The 22,973-nt window shown below is 38.9% G+C and overlaps 1 protein-coding gene across 5 annotated transcripts in view; it reads right to left on the bottom strand.

Moving 5' to 3' along the window:
- Positions 1-1,068: 1,068 nt before the first annotated feature.
- DCC (DCC netrin 1 receptor) overlaps positions 1,069-22,973 on the bottom strand; it is a 1,086,886-nt gene continuing 1,064,981 nt past the window's right edge. For all 5 annotated transcript variants that reach the window (XM_035700550.2, XM_035700549.2, XM_025422244.3 and 2 more), the window contains 2 exons: positions 7,908-8,050; positions 1,069-4,427 (listed from right to left, as the gene is read on the bottom strand). In XM_035700550.2, coding sequence (XP_035556443.1) covers positions 4,338-4,427; positions 7,908-8,050 — 233 coding nt within the window. In that variant the 3' untranslated portion in view covers positions 1,069-4,337. The remainder of the gene's footprint in view (positions 4,428-7,907; positions 8,051-22,973) is intronic.

Raw genomic sequence — 22,973 nt, forward strand, 5'->3', positions numbered from 1 at the left:
TTAAGGGACGCCCGGGGGGCTCAGCGGTGGAGCATCTGCCTTTGGCCCAGGGCGTGACCCTGGAGACCCGGGATCGAGTCCCACGTCGGGCTCCCTGCATGGAGCTTGCTTCTCCCTCTGCCTGTGTCTCTGCTTCTCATGAATAAATACATAAAATCTTAAAAAAAGAAAGTGATTTAAAAAGAGAGAGATTGCAGATTTGAGTGTATGCCTGCTTCTGCAGCCCTACTCTGCCACGGGCCCTGTATAGGCTACGGGGTTACGAAGGCTATAGGATACCAGCCGCCAGCCCTCCGCACGGTCCACGACTGTGCAAAGTAAACTGGTTGGTTGAGGGAGGGAAAGCAACCTCGTTCTACATCTACCTTAAAGCCCAGATGATTTTGTCTTCTCTAAACACACCTAACACTAAGAAACTTTTTTTTCTGTTTTTCTCTCTTTTATGGACTAGAGACAGAAATTCTAAAATAATAAGTCTGAGTCTGGGATACAATTTCAAGCGAAATGGTAAGGTGATGTCTTTGGAGGTGACTTTTTGTTGTTGTTGGAGTACAGTCCAGCTGCCACATGAAACCTTCTATTAAACTTGGAGAAGACTTTAGACGTTTCTCTAAACAGAGTCAGCGGACAGATGGATCAAAAGGGTGGATCAGAATGAGCAACCATCTTCAAACACAGACTATGAAGGGTTTCCAGAAAAACCTATACTTAGGGATTCTTTATTGGAAAAGCCTTGAGTGCCACACTTTAAAGCTTCCAAATACTGACGGGAATGATGCACTGATGCTGGGACATTCACCTCTTGTAGCTCCTACCAAGGCAGAGGACTAAACCATACGTGCCATCGTGAACATCCCTTATTTTGCAGAGAACAGCATTATATCCAATCCCTCACAGGAAGCCTTAATAAATTCACCTCTTATATCTCTGGCTTGATCTGTTTCTCTCTTTTCTTTTCCAGATTGTTCAACTGAGTGTGCATTTTAAAATACCCAAATGCGAAGTTCCATTATTTAAATATTCTAGAAGCTTATAGTGCTATAAGCTACAAAGAGGTAGCTATGCCTCTTTTTTTTTTTTTTTTTTTTTTTTTTACTGAATATGAATCACTAGGAAATATTTAACTTTTGGCTAGAGCATCCTCCGGAATATGCCTTAGGCATTTTGAGCTAACTGCTTTTCTGTGAATTTAACAAATGCAGAAGTTTCTAGAGGAAAGAAAAACAGCTTTCTCATCGGTATGAAATACAAAAGAAAAATACCAAACTTTTTCAAGAAGAGGCTCTTGCCTGACAGTTCAGTGCAGTGCACGGGAGGCCTGAGCATGCCCTGCCAAGTTTTATTTTCTTCTTTTTCAGGGAGAAATGAGTCCTGGTGGCAGGGCTCCTGGTTGGCTGTCAAGCACCGCCCTTTGGGAGTCAGAGAGATTTATGAGCTTAAGGAGCCCTGTATGTTATGAACTAGGCTCAGAGTGGGAACAAAATAGAGGCTGTCCTGCAGTCTTCACGGACTGCTTCTTGTCAAGACATCAGAAGGCTGGGAAATTACAAAGTTACCTGAAGACTTGAGGAGGCAGTTATATACCTATGCGAACTCTTTGAGACAGTGGGGAGCAGAGTTTAACAAAAGGTGTGGTAAGATCATCGCATATTAAAGCCATTGGGTAGGGACACCTGGGTGGCTCAGAGGTTTAGCGCTGCCTTCAGCCCAGGGCCTGATCCTGGAGACCCGGGATCGAGTCCCACGTTGGGCTCCTGCGTGGAGCCTGCTTCTCCCTCTGCCTGGGTCTCTGCCTCTCTCTCTCTCTGTTTGTGTGTCTCTCATGAATAAATAAGTAAGTAAAATCTTAAAAAAAAATAAAGCCATTGGGTAAAGCACACAGGAGTGTCTTCAGAGAATTTAAATGGATTCTACTAATATCTTCAAGGCATGAAGCAAAGACTTATTAGCATTACCAATGACTAAAATAAACCATTGTATTTCCTTATACAAGCTTCAAGAGCATGTACCAGAAATGTACCTCTCACTGAAAACAAATAATGCATATTTTCATGTAGTCTTAAATTTTTTTTTTTTATTTGTTGAGGTCAGCGACTCCGACAAGAGTCATCTAGAATTTTGTGAAGAATGGTAGTTCCCTTGGTTGTCCAGATACAGTCTATAGGTTGAAGATGTGACTCAGTCTGAAATTTGAGATTTGCAGCCCATCCCAAACAGAGCACTCAGGAAGACATTCCTCGGATAACAGATGCCATCAGAGAATGTTCCTCGTTTATTGGTGTTAGAAATGGAGGGGGCGTTCTGGGACCTGGAGAGGGGAAAGCTAGCCTGATAAACATGTTCTGAGGTAATGAATTGCTTCTGCTAGATGCAACATTATGCTAGGAAATGCCTTGTTCCCGGTCAGTGGAGGGCTGTTTACCTAAGTGCCCAGATTTTGAAGAAGAATAATCCGCCCCGTAGAATAACGTCACATAGCTCTTCAGAAGAACTTCAAGAAAATCTTAGTAAATTGAATAAGCACTCTTGTTGAAGGAACAATTTCACAAATGGACCAGACTTTCTAATGAACCATTTGAACAAGCCCTCTCTTTGACATCAGATTTCCTTCCCGACATAAAACTGTAAAAAAATAATCTGAATTATTACTTCTGTTACAGTGCCATTTTGCTCAAAATATTTTATTCAGGGATTCATATATAATTACCCACCTAATAAAAGGAGCTATTAGGTTGTAAAGATCCTATCCCTTCCATGCTCTTTTAAAATTATGACCTACTCAAGCTTGAAATCAAAGACAGAGCTGAAAGGAATAATTCAGCTGAAACTCTCTTATTGGGTTTTCAAGTCGCCTAACTGATAAATATGCAAACTAGCTCCCTTTTGGCGATTCAGCTGCATAAACAGGGATTAACTCCAAATGCAGCTGAAAATTCAGAAACTGAAAAGGTGCACACAGAATGTTCTTAATTTCACCTAGTTCCAAGCTGTGGATAAACATGGCATTCGAAGTTTCAAATTCTAGGTCACAATGAAGATGCAGCTCTGAAAAGCATCCACTGGATTTAGAATGTGTCACAAGTGTCAAGTGGCACCTTCCCCTCCGCTCCTCTCTGCCTCTGGGCAGACAGCGTAGGGAGGTCCCTTGACAACAGGGCCTGGTGGTTGCCCCTGACCAATACCCTCCGCTCTAAGTCAGCGAGGACCACGTTGGCAGAAATGACATCACCCAAGAGCAGGTAAAGTTTGAGACCGTCTTCCATTTTCCTTCCCTTTTTCAGGTCTGTTCTCAGGGCGTCTGCCATTTCCACAGAGGGTGACAGGGACGTGGGTCAGGTGGCAGCGGTGTGTGGAGCTGGCCACCGCGCCCAAGGCTGGCTGCCAAGGAGACCCCGGGGGGTGGGGTGGGGGGGATAGGATGAAGGGGGGGAGCTCTTCCGGCCAGACTTCTGAGAAGGACGGCCGTGGTGAAGCTTAGAAATGTCATCACAGTGTGAAATGGCACAAAAGCCACCCAAATTGAAAAGTGTCCTATTACAAGCTTAAGCACATAATTACCGTGTGTCTGAGAAGATTGCATATTGTATCCTCTTTCAGGAAACAAACTGCTGCTGGCAGGATGCCACTGGTTACAGATTTTTATGTTCCTGTTCTCCAGACATAAATATTAACCAAGGGTGGATTTACAGATACTTGTTAAAAATGGGTGAATTTTACAGCCACTTGCTAATATCCACCACTTGTGCAAGATGAATGTCTGAGTTACAAAACAAGCAATTCGCTGCCTTTTGTTTGTCTACTTATTCACTTTTTTTTTGTGCTGTTAAGAAAACATCCAACCCTTTGGTGCTATGTAGTGAGAGAATGACCACGGGCGCTTTGTCCTTGGAAGTTGAAAGCATGATAATGAGCTTGCACTTATTTGCCACGGCATGGTACAGGCTTCGATAATGCACTTGCATTTGGAAAGACTAGACCTACACAGAAAGGAAATGACGGGCCTCGATGGAGGAAAACCTAAGCGTTAGGTATGACAGTGTGATCACTGCAGCAGCAAAGACCCAGGACTAGTCTAGCAGCTTCAGCTTTGACACTGCAGTGAAGATGCATCTTCGCTTTTGTTTAGGGTAACAGTGAGCATTGTGAACTTCCTGATGCCTAGGAAAGAAGGGATGCTTATTCCTTCTGAACTGCTCCAGGATCTTCCATAACTGAGTGGTCCCGATGGTTGACCTGTACACTGGTTAAGAGTTCTTGGACACAGGTGTGCTGTTTATGGGTAACTGGGATGCTGCAAAGTTCCCAGAAAATACACCTCATCAACTGGGTAATATGTGTTAAAAGGCCGAGCCTGTGATGGCATTCAGCTGCTTCATCAGCCCTTCCAAACTTGCCATTTGTTCACTCAAATCATCCTGTTCATACACCTACGGAAAGAATGAGAACAAAGAGTCAGTAAGGTGAATATCGATGAACTCCTTTTACGAAGGCAGTGGCCACGTCTCGTTGGTTTACTCTGTATTATGAGGCATGACACGGTGGCCCGTAGCCACAGCAAGAGGCTGCGCTCAGAATATGATCATTGAATGAAGAGGCCGGCAAGAAAAGAGGTGGCGATGAGAGGAGTGGCTGCAAGCCGTTTCACTAACTTCACTAACTGTGTGTTGAGGAAAAAGCATTAGAGTTAAAAAAAAAAAAAAGTATTTCACATCAAGTTCTACTAGTCTAGCTGTATAGTCTCTGATAAGTCAGTGACACTTGATACACAGTTCTCAGCTATAAAATGATGACCTTCTCTAACCCATAGGCTATTCTGAGCATCTCGTGGAACATTTAGTGACAATCATAGTGGCCATCATGTGGTGCATATTCAGCACCTTACTCCTGTCCCTTACTGTAGGTCACCCAGCAGGATATGAACAGAAGGTACATCAATATGTTTCTTTTCTTCATAACTCAGCATAGGGACATTTTTTTTTCAGAGTTTGATGGGCTTTGCCTTGACCGATGAGAGGTCTGAGGATTATGACTCTAGCTTGTGTGTGGAAACAAAATTCTCACCCCAAACCAGAGTTGGCTGTGTGCACGGTCGTAAATGCCATCGTACAGCACGATTTGATTGGTGGGTAAAACGAAGGAGTCTTAGTGAACGTATTCTCTATAACTCTTACCCCTTGGGAGCCACTGCGATCAGGTCATTAGTAATACGGGATCATTAGTTATCACAGACACTCTCATTGTTGGCCTCAGGAATCCCGATTCAGTTAAGTGTGAGATGGTTAGAGTATCTCTTTTTAGTTTCTCAAGTATTTCTTTTTAAAGCTTGCCAAGTATCATTTTTTTAAGATTTTAAAAAAAATTTACTTGAGAGAGAGAAAGAGCAAGCACAGCAAGGGTAAGGGGGGTGGGGGAGAGAGAGAAGCAGACTCCCCACTGAGCAGGGAGCCTGACGCGGGGCTTGACCCCAGGACCCTGGATCGTGACCCAAGCTGAAGGCAGACGCTTACCGGACCGTCACCCAGGCAGCTCCCCGCCCCCTGGTAATTTTGAGGACTAGCCAGCGGGGGTAATAAGGCTGTGGTATTGATATGAATCCCACTTTTATATACTTGCTCTTTTTCTATCTATCTGTTCATGTGTCAAATGGGAATAACAAACTTGCCTCACTGGGTAGCTGGGAGGATTCAATGGGTCATTGTTGGTGGTATTATCTGCTCGGTAAATATTAGGGGCTTTCTTGTTTGTTTGTTTCTTTTCTCAAAGTACACTTTATTTTGACAAATGCAGACCTGCCCTGATTGATTATTCTTGGCCATTCATTGGATTAAATTATCAAGACCATGAAGCCTAAGTCATGATTTCTAGCTCTGTGTAGGACAGAAAGCATTACTCACCACCTGGTCAGAACGTGTCCCTAACTCTGCCCAATAAACACCAATGATCCAAGAGCACACTGCTGGAGACTACATGGGGATGGGCACCAACCCGCTCTAGCCACTAAGGAAACAGTTCAAAATGCATGGCATTAAGTGTGTTGAAGAGGGTACCTTCTTACACAAGTCTCAGCATACCAAGGACTGGCTGGGTCATATACCGCATACTCTCTGGAGCTTAAGGGAGATTGAAAAGTAGCCAAGTTGGCTCAAAAAACTGGTCTACATACTAAGAGGGAGGTTGATGGGAGGTGATTACTCATTTCCTAAAAGGTTATCTGGATTGTATTTTTCTTGAATTATCTGGATACCATTGTCCAACATAGCAACCCCCAGCAACATGTAGCTACTGGATTTTTGAAATGCGATTAGTCTGAATTAAAATGTGTTGGGGATCCCTGGGTGGCTCAGCGGTTTAGCACCGCCTTTGGCCCAGGGTGTGATACTGGAGACCCAGGATCGAATCCCACATCGGGCTCCCTGCATGGAGCCTGCTTCTCCCTCTGCCTGTGTCTCTGCCCCCCCCCCCCTTTCTCTGTGTGTATCTCATACATAAATAAATACAATCTTAAAAAAATGTGTTATATATATAAAATACACACTGGAGTCTGAGCACTTAGTACAAAATATGTAAAATATCTTTTTGACAATTTCTTCGGATTTATTGCATGTTGAAATGACATTTTGGAAATATTGGGCTGGGCGAAGGATAGAATTAAAATTAATCTCATTTCTTTTTACATCTTCTAATGTGGCTTCTAGGAAATTTAAAATTACACATGTAGTTTACATTATATTTCTATAGGACAGTGCTGATCTAGTTTATTGGCCCTAGTCCTATATATCCTTGAATGTATAATCTTACTACTTTTCATATTAGAGCTTCGGCTGCCACTCTTTAGAATCAACCTTAAACGCAGATATGGGTCACCTGACATAATTCCTTATGAGACGAGATATGTTACATAAATTTAGGACTTTGACCTGACTTGAGACATGGCCAATGACCCTGAGACTAAACGAATATCGCACTAAACAGCCAACTCCTCACAGAGTAGCACAATCGATTACTATAAATTTGAATCTTTTTAAAGTAAATGAAAAGTATATTAGTCATATAACATGCTTCTGCCACACATTCACACACATACACATATCTCGATTCCTTGGTTTCCATGTAGTTGGAATCTCTTATTGCTTACAGAACTAACATGATAAAGTCAAGAAAAAGTTTATTGTTCATTCAAATGAAATGATCCTAACTTGTTTTTCTCATCGTTTTTTTCCCCCTTCCACCGTAATTTTTCAAGGTATATGATATGGTAGTTCCTTGTTCTCCTTTTAAATGCCTTCTCTTGAAGTATACTCAGAAACACTCTAGAGTTCTCTAAATCTCCGCCTTTAGGCAACATCTTTTCAAATCTCCTTCATAATGTATTTTTGGGAGAACTGTTTTGCTTTCTCAAAATTTAGAATTTTTTGGTCTCCATTGATTTTCAGAGTTTTCTAATGTGATCGCTTTTGAGCTACTTCCTTTAGTTAGCAAACATTTTCTCTCAAATAACTACATTTTCTCCTATATTCAAAATATGTCAGTTCCTTCTCTTTCTTCTTAAGCTCCTTACTTCATTTCTTCATTTTGTATTTTCTTCTTTGCAATTCTATATTTCTAGGCTATCATATGATTTTAAAAGTCACATATCTGATTACTTCAGAAAAGTCTTCAGAGTATAGCTTTTTGTTATTATTATTTTTTTTATTTTAAAGAATCATCATACATGTAGTTAAATGGCAAGGCATTTCAACCCACTGGAAGTTAATATACATATATACATCTATAGACATATATAGGTGTGCAAGGATGTAAAGTCACACATTCTATAGTCACCTGCTTGTATTTTTAAGATTGATTTTTAAGTACAGCAGTAGTCACTGCTTCACCTGACACAGCATAAATTTCAAGGATGGCCTTACATTGGCTGGATCCTCTGTTGCTTTGTGGCTCTCCTCGGATACTTCAGGGGCTGTTGGCACAGATACAGGGAGCAAAGGAGATCTGGCCTTTCCAGCCAACCCAAGAGAGGCTGTTTTCACGTGAGTCTTGGGAAGAGTAGGCCCTGAAATAGAAAACACAGAGTGATGAAAGTAATGTATAAAACATTCTGGGGAACAATCTCTCAAGCATGTAAGCCAACTCTAGTGGGTTGGCATTGATTTTAGGTTATTGTTCATTCTGTAGTATGGAGATGAATTATGACACAATGAATGGGCTCATTTTATTTCTATTGAACGGAAGACAAATTCTGATTAGGCCTCTCCAGATGAAGCTCTACCAGTCATGCGTAATTTCAAGTGGATTCCAAATCATCCTGTGAAAGGTTGCCTGGGAGCTCCGGACTGTTCATCACGCCCTACAAAGTGTCAGTAGAACTCATTTGGTGCCAGTCTCAGCTTTGGGTCACAAAGACTTGTGCTAGCTTGCCTAAATAAAGTCTAAACTGTTTAACAGTTCCAAGGAATATTTGTGCAATTAAAAGAGATGGTCACTCTTGGTCTAACAAATGACTACTAGATGTTATAGTAAAAGAAAGTCCTTCATGGCTAAACCAACAGAATCTCATTATTAATTCTCTTTTGGGAAAAAAAAAAAGATATTATGCTGTCCTGATCAGTATCGCTTCTCTCAATAAAATCAAATCATTTGTGGGAAATGCTGAGTTTCTACTAGATGACATTTCTGTCTGTTATAAACAATGGCTACCTTTTCTTTTGGGTCTGAAATTTGTCTTATAAATCCTGCTTAGCTTGTAGCGTAATATAATTTGTCCTTATAGCCTAAAATAAAACCTTTATGAAGGCTTGTTGAATCAGCTAGTATACCTCGCATACCTAAGGACTTTGTGATTCTTAGCTGTCAAAACCTCAGCACAGAGGGTATTGAATAATCAGAGAGGGAGACAAACCATAAGAGACTCTTAATCATAGGAAACAAACTGAGGGGTGCTGGAGGGGAGGAAGTGAGGGGACGGGGTAACTGGCTGATGGGCATTAAAGAGGGCATGTGATGTAATGACCACTGGGTATTTATATAAGATTGATGAATCACTGACCTCTACCTCTGAAACCACTAATACGTTATATGTTAATTAATTAAAAAAATAAAATAAAATATTTTTAAAAAGCATGGGAAGATGTTTCCCTGAGTTCTCTTGTATCATCAACAATGACATTTGAGTTCTAATGATCCTAATGGTCTACTAATATATATTTTGGGGAAAAATGTTTTGTTATGATCATACTTTGGTTAAACTTTGGTAAACATAATTCTATTTAATAAAACTCAGAGGTTATTATACCATCAAAGAAATTGTGGGCATTTGCCTATTGGGAAAAAGTAATGCAAACAGTCTAAAGAGGCCAGCAATTGGGTACATGCTACGCAAAATAATGATGAATCATATCAAAGCACCTTTTCTCATACTTTCATATTTATATGGCCTAGCTTGAATTCCTTCATACTTCTAGTCTTTCATTCTTAAACTTCAGGGATCACAAGTTTGCATTTGGGACAGCCCAGGTGGCTCAGCGGTTTAGCACCGCCTTCAGGCCAGGTCGTGATCCTGGAGACCTGGGATCGGGTCCTGCGTCGGGCTCCCTGCATGGAGCCTGTTTCTCCCTCTGCCTGTGTCTCTGCCTCTCTCTCTCTCTCTGTGTGTCTCTCATGAATAAATAAATAAAATTAAAAAAAACAGTTTGCATTTGGAGTGATTTATCACTAGAGGATGATTCCACAGGAGGAATGGCAATCATTTTCTTTGAGAGAGGAAATTTACTGAGTTCCTATTAAGCTCCAGACCTATACTAAGTACTTTAAGTCATTTTAGGTAAAACAAAACAAAACAAAACAAAACAAAAAACAACAAAAAACATAGTGGGGAAGAATTTGGGATTCATCAGTCCAGTCTACATCCAGATCCTGGAAAGCTCAACTATGTACTAGCCATGCAATCCATTGGTCAATTGACTTAACTTCCCTTGGCCTGTTTCTTCTTCTGTAAAATGGGAATGATACTTTGTGAGGATTAAAATAAGATTATGTAATTAAAGTGCCTGATCTCTGTAATTTGTACAAAGAGGGCAAGCTATTATCAATATTTAACTGTCAAAACAATATGTGAATTTTCAGGTCACATATGAGGATGCTAAACTGAAGAAGAAATGAAGTACCTTACCCAAGCTCACGCATTTAGAAAAGGGCAGATGTGTAAGGGTGTGTACCAAGATCTGTCTAACTCCACTGAGCACAGCAAGGCTTTAGCATGAATGTGTTGATCTAGCCCATCCAATTTAAGTGAGCTCTTTGAAGAAGCAATGTATAAGAACAGAGAGTCTAGTTCAAAGACTGTAAGTAACTTGGGAGTAAAAACTATTTATTGTGTTTTCTCATGGTTGAATTAGCTTTTAACATAAAGGGGAAAACAACATTCTAATAAACTCTGGTATTGATTTAAACTACATTTATTACAATGTTAATGAAATATATACAAATATAACACATGGCATAGCTTTTACAAACTTGTAGTTCTTATACTATGCTAAAACTTGAAACATATTTAAAGTTAAATAGCAAAGTCCTGTAGAAATAGCACAATTTGAATTAATGTCATTAATTTAATATGATGAATGAGTTGGTTTGGGTAAAACAAAACAGCCATTTAAATGTGGTACTGACTGTTATGGCATAAGTCCCTTGGGTTTGTCTCATATGCTCAGGTTAAGACTACCAGTTTCCTCTGGTTGAACAAGAGGCAAACATCTCTTCTGGAGAATGTGGTGCCAGCTTGTCGCCATCGGATATAAACAAACTCTTGGTATATTAAGTCTACCCCTATCATTTTCTCTTTAGCTTCTGACTATAAATGCGATGTTCCTAGAGCCAACTTAGTTCTAAACTGAAATACAAAGACAGGAACTAAAACCCCTGGCAAAGTGATTCCATAAAATGGCTCCCCTGATGCTCCAATATGTGTAATTCACATTAATATTGTAGATAATTACTAACATGAAAGGAGGAGGGTTAAAAAGGAATTTTCATAGAGGACTGGTGAACCTTGAGAATGTATCTTTTGAATCCCGACTTTGAGTTACATTTCCTGAATTATGATTATCTTCCCTTCTACAATGTTCACCATGTTCTGCTTAAACCTGAATTTAGCTTTGCCATAGAAAGATGCTTCTCTTAGAATATTCCATGAGCTATCTCTTCCTTCCCTATATTTAATAGAGTAGGTGCATTTTAAAAACTAATACAGATTTCTGTACATATCTTTTTTTTTCTGTACGTATCTTTGTTTATTTTTGCTATAATTTTGACTTAGGTTTTCTTGATTATGAATTTTTTTATTTTTAATTTTTTAGCTTTAAATTTTTTATTTATATATATATTTTTATAGACTTATTTATTTATTTTAGAGAGATAGAGAGAGGTAGAGAGAGAGCATGAGCAGGAGGTGCAGAGGGAGAGGGAGAGAGAATCTCAAGCAGACTCCATGCTGATCTCATGACCCTGAGATCATGACCTGAGCCAAAACCAAGACTCTCAACTGCCTGTGACACTCAGGCTCCCCTAGCTTCAAAACTTTTAATAAACTAAACTATGTCTGAAAAATCTACAATTCAAGTCTTAAACACATGTGTATCTTAAACACGTGTGTATCTAACGCATATTGCAAATCAATTCACTTTAACATAGATATCTACAAAGAGAATTACACAAGAAGCCATGACAAAGGCACAGCTTATTGTATAGGAAATTCAAATAAGCTGTGCATGTTTTATACCAAGAAACATATAGGAATAAAGATGACTTGAGAATGTATTGGACTCTTCTATTAAATCCCCTAATATTTCCCTTGTTTGTTGTGGTTTTGCATGTGGAAAAATTACATTTCTCAGTATAAAAGTATATTCTGATGGTTTGTTTTCTGTCCTGGGTCCTAAACACTTGGGCAGCTGCATGATGTATTATACTGCATCTAAAATACTTAGAGTATTACAATATGATGCAAGTATGCCTAAAGCGTACCATAACTCAGATCTATTAGAAAGAAGATCATTATAATTGATTTTCTCTAGTGTCCAGGCAGCAGTTATACATTCAGAACCCACTGAGTGTTGAACAATATATAAGACATTGCATTTTACAAAAGGAGCTAAAGACATTGTCTCAGCTTCAAAGACCACACAGAGTGTTTAAACCTCAAGTGACTGCCTTTTCTCAAGTCATTTTCACAGATTCAAAGAAATTCAGAATGCTGGCCCCTAGAGGGCTCTTGGAGTTCATCTAGTGACCTTCCCTTTATCTTGCTGAACAGAACACCAAGGTCCCTGGAGACCAAAGGATCAAGGTCAAATTAATTTCAATAAAACTCCAGTATAGGTGAAGAATTTGAACAAATTTTAGAGTTCGTTATTAGCAGTGTTTGTCTGATTGTACTTTATGGCCTTAAATATTTTTATTTCCTTTTCCTGGATGGGGAATTAAGAAAAGACTCTGAGGGACATTTCCCAGGAGAGATTTACCAATAGCAGAAAAGACAACTTTGATCTCAGAAATGCCCTTTAGTAAAGGGGAGCAGATAACTGTAAAACAAAGATTTCTATGAAAATATGCTACATTGAAACTCTGATGTGCATGCTCTTGGGTGTACATGGACTCTGTTCCTATGCTATGTTTGCGTTTGGGTAGCTTCAGCATTTTCTACTCTAAACCACCACCAATCTTTTTTTTTTTTTTTCAAAGATTTTATTTATTTATTCATGAGAGACACAGGGAGGGGCAGAGACATAGGAAGAGGGAGAAGCAGGCTCCCTGCAGGGAGCCCGATGCTGGACTCAATCCCAGGACCCTGGGATCATGCCTTGAGCTGAAGGCAGATGCTCAACCACTGAACCCCCCAGGTGCCCCAGAACCACCGATCTTTTAAATCTGGACACTGGTGAGAGGTGCATCCTTACAAACTCACCAAGCTGAGCTTCTTTCCTTACTCAAGCACTTCTAGTTCACCATGTGTTCGTGGTTCCTGGCTGGATTTTCTAGTCTGCATCCCTGTCTCTCCATAGGACCATGAGACATGCCTTTAATCCTTCACCTCTTGCTGGAGACCTTATTAAGGGCTTGCCCAAATGGTTAAATTCTGAATTCATTTTCTACACCATTCAAATCAAGCAAACATCTTTATATAAAATCACCTGTCTCATAGCATGAGCTATGCTCAAGTCCCATGGCATGAGCTATGCTCAAGCTATGCTCAAGCTATGCTCAGTGTAATCTTTTAGCATTTGTATTAGAAAGTGATGGCTTGGAGTTCAGTCTCATCTGAAGAGGACGCTGGGAAACATCTTGCCGCTTCTGACCTACTGATGATGGTGATTGTTGGGGGACCATTTATTTATTTTGAGTCCATTCCTTCATGTTGAACCTTCCTCGACTTCAGTAACAGGTGGGGCATTGCCACTTATCCTCCATTGTTATTTGGCCTTTTCTATGCTGCCCTCAGACACCAGTTTAAAAGCTAACTTTGTTCTTGCAGCCCTGGTGCCCCCCTATTCTCTGTGTACTTCCCTCTTCACAGGCTGCCTTAAGGCTAAGCCTTTGCTGTAGCCAGCGGTGTTTTGACACACTGAAAGAGAACCACAATCGTACCTTCCCAAAGAACTAATGGAAACAGTAGGAATTATAAAAAGCATTTACACCAGGGTATTAAATGTCCGTTCTTCAATGTTGAGAAATGATAGAATTTTTGCGAGGTTTTCTTATTTTTTGTAGATACAGGGAGTAACCAACAGATAAGTCTTTGCATGTATTTCTTTGCTTTGGAGAACTGAACTTAGCTTGGTAATTGGTCGAAACATGAGAAATTTCAATGCAACTTCTACGGGTTTTATCAGAGCAATATATCAAAGCAAAAGCAAGAGACAAAAATTAAAAGAATTCTTTCCGTGCTTTCAGCTGCTAATATAATATAACCTTAACCTGGCAGTCAGGATCGTCTGTGGTCACGCGCAAATATGAAGAGCAACTGTCAGATGTAAACAAGAACACCCATGTCACTCTCAGAGGATGTGAGCAGAGCTGAGGGTGGCAGCTCGTGATAAGAGGGCTGGCACTGGGGCCGTGAAAAACTGTCTCCCTTCATAGATGAGCCTTTGAGAGATGAGGGGTTCCTAATCCTGAAGATCAAGCTGGTGTTCATGACAAAAGGTTTCTGATATCCTGTATTATTTACTTTTTCTTCCCATGATAGTAAAATATGTATGATCTACACAATAAATTCTGAGCACAGAGTGTGTATTCAAATAAATATCTAAATATTGAGAAAGAGTCCTAACCTGGGACTTAGGAGACCCTGTCACATAGTTTTGTAACTTTTGACTCAGCAGCCTACTTTCTTTGGGTCTCGGTTTCTTTATACCTAGAAAGGTCAAACAATTTAATCTTTCCTTTTCCACAAGGAAAGAGAATACAGCTATTCTTCCCATACTGAACTTTACATTTGGATTTCTTTGCCCTCCTTAAGATTCAGGAAGCATTAGTTAATCCATGGTAAAAAATGATTCCAAAGAAATCTCTAGCAAGTATATCCTTAAAATCCAATTATAGTAACTTATGAGTTAAACTGGTACTTTCTAGAAAAAAAAATGTTATCATTTTCTCTTAAAGGTATTAATGAAAAGCCATAACAACTATGATTGTTTTGCTTTTTTATTTCAAACTTACAATAGACAGTTCACCTAAAAAATGGGCAGTGTGGAATCACAGTGAGTTTACATTATCTATGACTAATTGAAAAATTTAAATTTATAAATGCCCCATCTGAAACCACTATAGATTTTCCCCTACCCAGGGTGCATGTTGAAGGAGTATTTCAGGCGACCCTTAGGTAGAACACATGATGTTGATACGCTAAATAAATGGGTTTACACTGATATACAACTAATTAAGTGAGCACTGCTTTGGTTTTAATGTTACTCTCCTCAGCAGGACCCACTGAGGGGATAAAATACAAATGAAGCTGAAGATCTGAGATGGCCCAGCCATGTGCATCAGGTGTAGATAAGCAGCCTCAGCGGGAATTTACTGTTTTAAGCTTTATTTTCACAGTACTGTTATTAAACATTTCATTTGCTCATTAGGTACATAATGTATGACTGCCAGGTGCAAACTCCTGCTAGCATCTCTCTGCAGAGGGTTCTCCCAAGTAAAATGACTCTTGGTGAGAAATGCCGGCAGAGGCTGCAAAAGGAACAGAGTGAACAGACTCCTCTGGCTCAAATCAGAGGCCACTGGGTAGCATGATTTTGATTTCAATATTAATTTTCACATCCTTGCCTACTTTTTCCCATTTCATATCTCATTTTCCACTTCTTCACCTTCCAGAATACAGATAAAATGGGTAGTTTCGAAGAGGCTTGGGTTCACCTCTCCACTTGGTCTCTGACCCATTCTGACAGATGAAATGACCTCTCTCGGTCTGGTTTCTATGTGAACCATAATATCACTCTAACATGTATTTACTATTAAATAACTACTCTGTGCTCAGGATGTCTGGGGGAAAATGGAAGTATAGAGCTGTACACACTTCTCATACGCAAGGAGCTCTTGAGGTTCTGGAAGAAATAAGGAACATGTATATGGGAAGCATAATATTCTCTACCTTTTCATGTTGACAATATATTGAACAAAAAAGCGAGTGGCTGTATTTACCTAGATACAACAGCTTCAGGCATTCCTCGTGAGTGACTGAATCTCAAGTATATGAGCTTTGGCATCAGTCTCCGAGCATTTAGTCTGTATTCTATTTTAAAGGTGAGGAACATGCCTCAACGTCACTTCTGGGACAGAAGCTTTGTGCTCTTCTCCTAACCTTCTCATCTCTCTTCAAAAATAAGGGAAACACTGAGGATGTGTTAATGAGGTGACCAACTGGGTTGAAGACATGAGGTAAATATTGTCCCAGATGGCTTAAAAATCCTGTATACAAGGGAGGTGTTTATTTTGCATTTATAATTATGTTGGGAAATAATGACTAAGAATAGGATAGACAAGAAGGCCTCAAGGACAAAATCATTGTCTAACATGTCTTTTTGTCCTTAGGACGTACATCACTACCTAATTCCTACACAGTAGAGCTGACGTCATACTTTGTAGAATTCATTCCTGGAAACAAGACAACAACAAGCAGAGGAGGCTGCAGAGACTCTTGCACTCATAATTCTGCTTGTTTCTGCTGCTTCTTGATTTAGATATCTTCTGGAGTAAAAAAGGTTTCAGAAAAATCATCAATGATCTTGAGAAATGAATTTGCCAGAACACTTCCAGGTCTCCCCCTTTCTGTTGATGCTTTTCTGAGGTTCCCTGACCATTTATTAATAAAACAAAGCCTACAAAACCAAATCTAAGCACCTGTGTTGTTTATTTTTTATTTTTTAATATTTGTTTGTTTGTTTATTTATTTATTTTTATTTTTTAGTATTATTTTTTTTTTACCTGTGTCGTTTATTGGCAGGCTCCCACAGCTCAAGTTCATAGGTCCACTGTGATTTCCTATATTCTTTTGCATATAATGTCAAAGTCAAAAAGCCTCTCAGTTAATTTGATGGATATTCCACGTTATTTTTAGTTTGTTATTAAAGAGACAGTTGTGTCCTCCTCCCAAATTGATCCTTTCCTTCTAACTTTTTCTACTCTATTTGCAACAAGAAGCAACAGGTTTGAGCTTTTTATTTACATCAATTCATCAATTTAGATGTTTTGTGCTCATAGGAGGAGAATTGTCAACTCTATTCTTTTATGAAAAATAGGCTTAAAAACCCTTCTTGTATTATCTCATTTTTGCTGGTATTCTAGTTATCAGACTTCAGAGAAACCATATTCTGGATTCATAAAGAAACAAATGACACTGCATAAAGTTTCCATATCATTTCATGAAAGCCTCAGAAAAATGCAGAAACTAGCAGAAATCCAGACATCCCTCTCACACAACTTTTGTAATTATGTACTCCATGTACAATATCATCATTCCCAAATTCATCCACATTAGTATGCAACAGATTGCATTTCTGGTGTATTTCACTGGACATAAATATAACGGTCTTTACTTTCCAAAAATCAATCCATTTTGTCAATATTGGAAATATTTCCTTTTAGAAAGACAATTAGCCACAGAGGAGTCTGGTTTTGTAGTATAATCTTGATTATTCAGACCCAGATTCCTTATTATCCTGATTTACTTGATGCTTAAAATCTGGTTTTGTTCTTAAAAGAAGTCATCAAATATCCCTTTGTTTCTCTCTTTCATGCACACACACACACACACACACACACACACACATAGAATTGGATGGATATCAAGATACTGTGGCCAGAAATATAACTTCTAGATTACATTCTGGAGTTAGTACACTATCATATTAACCCAATATATTCCAACTTTTACGAGTATATCTCTCAGACTGACCAAAGCACAACATTATATGAATAATACTTTTGGTACAAAAACATTTTAAAAACTCAGGGCAACTTACTTAGTCAATAAGGTGATTATATAAGTCAATGATCATAAACCTTAAAAATATTTTCAACCGTACGTTAAACACCATCACTACTTCCACCCCAAAGAATATGTGAGCCATTGAGGAAAGGAAGTTAGGCAAGCATTTCCATTTTCTCCTTTGAGAAGCCAACTTCTTATATATATTTTGCTACCATACTTTTAGGGGTTGTCTACCCTTGCACATTACCTATTTATTTATCCATCATGGTTTTCTCAGACATCTGGCTTTTGATCTCACTAGTCTATAGAAATGTCAGATATAAAGGTCATAAATATTGTCATAATTTTTCAGCCTAATGGGTATCTGCCTTATAAACCTCTCTATGGGATTGGTTAGTATTACATTTTCTCAGTTCTAAGATTCACAGCAATATTCCCGAAACCAGGATGCTTCTTACAATTGATTCTGTACAATTATTATAGTTTTTTTTTTCACCTTAAAGTTAAAGTAAATCAATGGGATATTCCAAAGGCAATAGCATCTTTCTACACTTGCTGAGATAGTTAGGGGTAAAGTGAATTGATGTCTGCAATTTCCTTTGAAATGCATCAAAAATTAAGGTGGATGAATGGATGAATAAATTTGAGGCAAAAATATAAAAACCCATTAATTATAGAATCTAAGTGGTGGGTATAAGGGAGTTCACTTGCACAATTTTTCTGAGCATTTAATTTTTTATAATAGAATATTAGAAGAAAAAAAAACGATGGCAACTTTGGAACAAGGAACTATTATATTTAAACTTGCCTTTTCCTTGAGATGCTCTTCCTTCTTTGCTTCTGAAAAATTATACCATCATTATTCTCCTATCTCGAGTACTTCTTTTTTTACTCCCTCATAAAATGTAGACTTGCCTTAGATTTCTTTATCAAATTTCTTTTCCTCCAAATTATTTCTCTAGGAGTTGTCATCTATCCACCATGTGCTAAAACTCTCACTTCTCTGAAAATGATTGTCTAATCCACTCTTCAGTTGTGACTCCCTCTTGAATTCCTCCCACTTGCCCACATCTGCTGTACACCTGCAGTAGGGTGTCCCCTGCTCCTTCTGGCTCAACAGACTCCACTCTCTCTGACTCTCCCTTTCCTCCCATGCAGTGCCTTCTCAACTCACTTCCCTCTTTCTGTTTGCTTATAACCGTGTTCCTCAAGACACAGGATTCAAAGAACTGAGTCACCTTGGCCCGCCCGCACTTTCTCCCTCATTCTTCAGAGCCAATTTATTCACTCAATTGCCTGTTTCTTCTTTTGGAAGATAAGTCCTGCAGCTGTCTCTTCCATCTGTTCTCACTTCCATCAATCTACATTACACACATTCCATCTAAATCTCAGTTTGTGACTTGATTCTCCTCAGTCCGTGCTCTACCCTTTCCCAGCTTATTATCTCGTGATTACTCTAGGAATCATTCTCTCTGGCAAAAGAGCGTTACCTGCAGACTCTGAAAATATGTTGCACTTTCTCATGCCTAGCATTTTCCTCACTCTGGTCCTTCTTCCTAGCACACTTGTGTGATTCTCCAGCAATCGAGAAAGAATACAACCATCATGCAGAAGTAGCCATTACATCTTGTCCCTGCACTTTAGTAACTGTGACCTTAGAGATGTTATTCAATTCTCCTATACTCTGGGTGCTTTCCATATAAAATGACATGATCTACTTTACAGAGATGGTGTGGGATTTACGGACAAGACACAGGCAGGATGGCATTTTTCATACTCCTTAGTTTGTAGCTGTCATAGGATTGCCAACTGATAAGCATTTTTTTAAATCATGAAGTGATTTGTGTTTTACCCTGAGTTATCCAGAGAAGCAATTTCTTGAAAATAGTTTATCCCCCAAAGATATTGGTTAATTGACATTTTATTCTTTATTTGTAATGGAACAAAATGTCAATGAACAATTCTGACTAATCCTTGTCATGCTGGGCCAGAAAGAAGATCCGTTCAAGTCCATATATGGGAAATTATTTATAAGGAAAATATATTGTTGTGCAATGTTCTATAACTTTTCAATATTTGACATGTTCTGCAGCATGACGTTTCTGAATAGTTTGTATCTATAAGATGACTGGAAGCTGGTTCTGAAAAAAAAAAGGCTGTAGATTATCTTGTATTGGGCTAATAAATAAGCCCATAGTATCTCTGGGTTCTTGACATCTATCTAGATATTTATTTTAGTCTTCCAACAAGAAATAAAACTTTCTCTGGTTGTGTGTGTTGGGCTAATTCAAGTATAAAAAAATATGTAATCAATACATATTTGTAAAGGAAAATGAAAAAAAAAGGTGACAAAATAAAAGCCAATGGAAATGTAAATAATACATGGAGAAGACAGAAAAAAATAAAATCCACTTTTCCTTTTCCTCCTGTGAATGTATCTGGAGTTTCATGTCTTGGGATAGCATCAGAATATTTCTGGAAAAAAATAATCTCTCTCTTCCTCTCTCTCCATATTTACATGTTAAGGGAGATGCTAAAATATAAGTGGAATGTTTATTATTTGTGACATTACTAATTGCATAATCCTTGGCAATTTTATGTATATTTTACAAATACATAAAACCTATACATATACATAAAACCTATATGCATATACATAAAACCAAAAACTTTTTCAGAAAAGCAGGTTTTCGTTTCAGAAAGTCCTAGGTTCAGATCCTGGCCCTGACATTTTGATATATTGTAACATTGTTTTAATTACCTTATCTACTCTGATCCTGAGTTTCATCATGAGTCACTACTTTCCTCTTTGTGTTTCTGTGAAGATTATATCAAATAGCAAATTCACGGTTAACTGTCTGCTAATGGCAATTGTCAGTACCGAAGTCTGCAAACATATCACCATGGTTGGAATCAGTTCACTTTTTTCTTGAGTATCTACTGGGACCCACCACCTATTAGGTTTTATTGCGATATTAAAGGATATCGAAAAGTGGGGTCTATTATGATATTAAATGTGGTTTGGAAGATAAATCACGCAAGGGTGAAATATTTCATTAGAATCATACTACACGTAGATTAAATAAAGAGGTAAGAATCTAAGAATAAATGCAAGAACTAATTAGGAAGGGACTGACTGTGTGGCATCTGGAAGACAGTGAGTGCACTGTTACTGAAACAGGAGAGGGGGATGGAGCCTGAGCGACAGACCTGGCCCCCCTACTGGCACGGAGTTAACTTTCAGGCCCTCCCATCAGCTGTCTAACCCAAAGGCTCAAGGAGAAAGGTAAATATGTGCAGAAAATTCTCAAATATTACAAACATCAAGAAATTAGGGGGGCAGGAAGCTTTTGAGCACTCTTCTCATGGTACTTTCCAATATTCTATCATTGTTTCTCTCTCTGATCTTCAATTTCTCAAATTCAAATACTTATATACCTGTAGGTGCTTGTATAGGATCTGTTACCATTTAAATTAAGAAGCTGTGACCCAGAGAAAAAAAGCCAAACAATGTAAAAGAAAGAAAAAGAAAGAGGTTAGTGGGATAAGGGAGAGAAGGAGAAAAAAAAGACAGAGGGAGGGAGGTAGACTTTAATTGTTCAAATGCTTATTGGAGAAGCAGGTTCTTTTTCTTTAAAAACTCCCCTCTCTCTCATGGGCTCTTTATTACTTACCAAGCCTCCTCAAACATATATTTACTCCTTAGAATGATTTATTGCCCAATAAATGATTTATGATGATATTTTTCAAGATATCATATAATACAACCTAACGTCTTCACTACTCAAATACCATTTCTTTTATTATCGCCCGTTCTCTGTGATTTACATTATTACTGTTTATAGATTCATTTACCTTACCACCAACAAAAGTTTCTTTAAAAAACATTTTTTTATGGATTTCATATGCTCGTCATCCTGGGATGACGTTGGCTGAGCCTCAAATTTTCATTGCACAATGAGTCACTCTTTGAGGAAGTGTGTGCGTAATCATCCAGGCTCTGCTGAAGTGCTTTCCATTGCACACCAGAACAGGGGATGCCGGGGACAGGTCACGATGACCTCCCCAAATGACAACACATATCCGTTTCCCACAGAACCCCCTTTTCTGGAGAAAATTTATCACAGACAGTTATGAATCTTACCTACTAGTCTTCCTTTAAAAAACAACAAAAATGAGACAGCTTCAGAAGTGGGAATTCTTTTAAGACATTGAACTATTAATCTAATTCCTTCATCAGGCATTGACAAATATATACTAAGGCCCCAGGTGTTTGTACAAGAAAATGAATGGCTTAATTTTGCAGAATTTCATTTGGGGAGGGCTAAAGTGTTCAGCTCTCGGCCTTAGATTCCAGAAAGTTACTTTACTCAAGGCTTTTGGATGAAAATCAAAAGCAAAATGAAGCAAAACAAAAACATTTTGTTGTTGGCATTGCACAACTGAGCCTAAATGCTGGGTGATGACAAAGTGGCAGGTTAAGTGGTCCTTAACTTGTTATAGAGAATGAACAATTTGAGACTCTAACAAAAGCTATAAATTCACCTACTGGGAAAAATGTGCGTGCGCGCGCACACACGCAAACACACACAGGTGAGCGTGTTTTCAAGTGAGTCACAAAACCCGCGAGTTCTTCCATGAACTGCAGGTGAAGGGCACATGGTATGTTCTAGAACCTCACTATCGCAAAGTGTGAGCCCCAGAGTGGCAGCACGTTCTGGAATCTTCTGGGAAATGCAGGATCTCAGGCTTCCCTTCAGAGCCACTGAGTCAAAACCTGCATTTTAATAAGGTCTGCAGGTGGTTACCAGGTGTAGGACACTTAAGAAGCATGGCTTTGGAAAGCCACGTTCATGGAGAATTTAGAATTAAAGACTTCTATGTCAAATCACATTGGGAAGTGAATCATACTATCATATTCCCAATAAAACAAAATATATTATTCATAAGTGAGAAGACAAAGGTGTCAGTATTGTTTTACATGCATGTAATGAGAAATAACTGCTTTTTCAATAGCTCAGTTCTTGCTCCTCACTTCTTATTCTTCCTTGCCCTGCCTTTCTCTTTGCAGACAGTCAATGTAGGGAATGGCTAAGTCAGATGTTAGAACGGGGATCTGGGAAATTCCATAGGCTTTAGTCATGTTAAACTGGCTTATCCTGAAAAGCAATTCAGGAAACACAGTGTTTCTCAGGGAGAAAGTCAGGCACATGACCACCAAATTGTTAGAGCCTTTGGACATAAATCTTTACTGGATTTGAGGAATGGGCCTTCATAGCAGTTAGTGGAAACATGGATTAAGAAGTTGGAGGGAGATTGCTATTTAATGCCATTTGGTCCTTTAAAGGGGCTGGTGGGAACTTCCTGGCTGTCGGATGTATTTACAATTTGAGAGCAAGACCTGTTCAACTGCAAGAAACCATCCTTCTCTCTAGACCCAGGAAACAATCTTCAGACAGCTCTGAGCAGACACTCTGCTCTTGTC

The sequence above is a fragment of the Canis lupus genome, chromosome 1 (assembly GCF_003254725.2).
Source record: "Canis lupus dingo isolate Sandy chromosome 1, ASM325472v2, whole genome shotgun sequence".
Taxonomy (NCBI): domain Eukaryota; kingdom Metazoa; phylum Chordata; class Mammalia; order Carnivora; family Canidae; genus Canis; species Canis lupus.